At 57.0% G+C, this 3,120-nt stretch overlaps 1 protein-coding gene across 1 annotated transcript in view; it reads right to left on the reverse strand.

Moving 5' to 3' along the window:
- Window positions 1–2,130, reverse strand: part of Pnpla1 (patatin like phospholipase domain containing 1) — a 36,423-nt gene extending 34,293 nt beyond the window's left edge. The window contains exon 1 of the mRNA XM_026785389.1: window positions 1,420–2,130. Within this exon, the coding sequence (XP_026641190.1) occupies window positions 1,420–1,624 (205 nt within the window). The 5' untranslated portion in view covers window positions 1,625–2,130. The remainder of the gene's footprint in view (window positions 1–1,419) is intronic.
- Window positions 2,131–3,120: the final 990 nt, after the last annotated feature.

Raw genomic sequence — 3,120 nt, forward strand, 5'->3', positions numbered from 1 at the left:
TGCAGAGGTCCAGGCAGCGGGGCACTGGGTGCGGCCTCCTCCTCAGAGAGAACTAACAGCGGACACTTCAGCTGGTCTCGTCAGCTCTACCTTCTAGCACATTCTCAACCCAACCTCCTATCCATCCCCATCCACACAGCACACTCATCTTCTACCTCCAACCCAAGCTGCCTCGCCGTTGGGGATCCTTAAAACCCCCCAAACTAGATGGTTGGCCATGTGCAGAACTTCAGGGCTCTGGTCACAGTACAGCTCCTGCTTTAAAACCCCGGGTCAGGGCATCGTGGGATTGCCCTGATGGAGGAAACCGAGGCACAGCCAGCTCAGCAACGGGCCCCTGTTTCCACCGAAGGGAACGCCAGAGCTAGGCCTCCATCTGCGGGCACACTCTCAGCACCCCGCAGGTGCCAGCACTAGGTAGGAGCTGGCCTCTGTCATCTCGGGTCACCTGCCTCCACCCCCGACCTCCCTCAGGTCCATCACCCAGGGCTCCAGGAAGTTTCTTTCTCTGTGCGTCCCCTTCTTTATGCGACCTCCTCTTGGAGGCCACCTCCTCAGCATGGCCCCTCCCTGAACATCGTTCAAACACAGTCCGCCTTTCTCCCGTCATCTCAGCTAACTTTAGTTTGTTCACAGGCCCCTGCCCCTTCCCCTCACGACAGGAGAGACATCCCTATTTAAGTTTATCTGTCTTTCTTTCTAAAATGTTCTAGAACTTCAGTTCCACAAAGGCCTGCATCCCGGCCTAGCACTGAGTAGGTAGGGGTGGTCAGGCCTGTGCTCTACACTGATGGACCAGGAGCCTGTTGCTCATAGCCCAGGGTCAGCACTGAGGCTCCTGACCCACCAGCGCGGAGGCGAAGCTCCTACACTGTGCCCACTTCCGTCCCTGGCTTCTCCTGCCACCTCAAATCTCAGACTTCCATCTTTCCAGTGGGAATCCCCTCTACGCTAGAAAGTGAGAAGTATTTCCCCTCCCTAGGTGTTTATAGAAGGAAGCCTAACCCAGCCTCACTCATGACAGGCCTGAGGGAGGAGGAGTATGTGAGTGTGTGTGCAAGTGTGTGTGTGATTGTGTGTATGTGCGTGTGAGTGTGTACAAGTGTGTACGTGTGTGCATGCACGTGTGCCTGTGTGCATGCGTGTGTGTGTGTGTCAGGGTTGGGGGCTATGCTTCTTTCCTTCTGGCTTGGGACACAGAGCAGCTCCCAGCTCAGGGTGCTGTGGAAGACCTCTGCTCACCAATGGGTACCCTGGCACACCTCAAGACTGACCACCATCTCCTGAGCATCTCATGTCCTACCTGCCAGACCTGGCTCTGTCCCCAAAGCACTTCCAAAGTCACAAGGTCCTGCTCAGAGGAGTCCCTTTAGCAGCCCCCCCGCCCTGGCCCCAGACACCCCAGAATAAAGGTCTTACCCATTTCAATCCCACAGATGACCAGGGCAGCGATCACCGCGCCGGCTGATGTCCCAGCAAAACGATGGGCTGTGTCCAGCATCCTCGGGGCCAGGTCTCGCAGAGCGTCCACAGCCCCAGCCTGGTAGTAGGAAAGGAACCCGCTCCCCGAGAAGGAGATGGAATGAGGGGTGTCTGGGTCCCCCTTGAACACCTGTTCCTCCATCTTCGGGGCCTCTGGCCTCCCAGTGGAGGCGGAACCCGCACCCGGCTGTCTCCTTCTCCGCCAGCCAAGAGCCTGGAATGTGGCGACTCTACTGACCCAGCCAGGCACCCATGGGTGGTTCGCCCAGCCACTGCCTGGGCCTGTTTAGCTTTGCTAAGAGGCACCCCAAAAGACTGATAAGGGACCCCAAGGCCTGGATGAAAGGCAGACAGCCCTCAGTGTCATGGGCAAGGTCTTGGTCCTACAGACCCCACGCTGTCTCCATGACCTAACTAGACTCAACGTCAGGCACAGGTTCCTCGTGCTCTCTCCACCCATCCATCCCAGGTGCACCTAGGAGTGGGGCATTCCCTGATCCCTGTTCCGGGGAGGCGGAGAGGCGGTGCCTCTCAGCCCTCAGCATCCAGTTGCAAAATCTCTGCCAGTGCCTCACCCGGTGCCTCCCTCCCTGACAGGCTGTTGCAGGGACAGAGTTATGAGCCACCCCCGCAGGGCTCCTGTGTCCCCCCACTTAAGCTCCAGGACTAACTGCTGGGTGGCTCTGGCTTTCCAAGGGGAGGAGTAACTCCCACCCACGCCCCTCCCCCACCCCTCCCCAGACTGGAAATGTTCTTACATAAGCGCCTCTCTGTTTATTCTCATGTTAGGATTGGCTCTGGGTGAAACTGTACCAGAGAAGTTGGACTCGAGGGGGGGGGGGGCCTTCTTAAGAGTCTAGGAAGGCAGGGAGCAGAAAGCTAGGTCATGCCAAGATGATCACATGGATAACAGGTTGTGGGTGGGAGGAGCGGGCATGGGGTCCCATGTGGGGACATCAGGGTCAGGGCCGGAAGATGTTTCAGGACAGGGGCTTAGGAGACCATGGTTAGCTCTAGGGCTGCCCAGCATAACTCCCGGGGAGGAGGAATTCTCTTCCCAGCCCAAAATGTTACTGATGATCACTAAGGCAGCAAGAATGTCCCCGCTCCTCCTCCCTCTTCTCCTCTCCCTCCTCATTCTCCCCCTCCCTCCGCTTCCTCCTCCACCATCACAGCCATCACCACATGGCAGTAGGACCAGAATTAGAACTGAGACATCAAGTTGTCCCCCTCCAAGTCCCAATCGACCCCAGACTCTGTAGGTGGTAACATCAATGTCTCTCCGGATCCCGGGAGCTCCCATCAGCTCTGATCCAAACTGGAATTACACAGTAAGAGCCATGTCGAGCACCCACTAAAGAGGGGGTGCCCCAACGTTCCATCTTATGCAGATATCTTCAGACAGCTAATTGCCAAATTTGGAGGGTAGCTTTTGATTAGGAGCGTGTGTGCACATGCGCATGCACTCATGTGTGCGAGTGTGCAACCATGCGAACACGCTAAGAAGCAGGGGCCAATGACGTTTGGCAATGGAAACAAGAAGTGCCCCTCCTCCCCTTCCGCAGCTTCCCCAAACCAGATACTAACAGGTTTCCTGGGAGTCTGCCGGGCACATGTGAAATAAGCAGAGACCCATCC

Source organism: Microtus ochrogaster, linkage group LG2, assembly GCF_000317375.1.
Source record: "Microtus ochrogaster isolate Prairie Vole_2 linkage group LG2, MicOch1.0, whole genome shotgun sequence".
Classification (NCBI taxonomy): Eukaryota; Metazoa; Chordata; class Mammalia; order Rodentia; family Cricetidae; genus Microtus; species Microtus ochrogaster.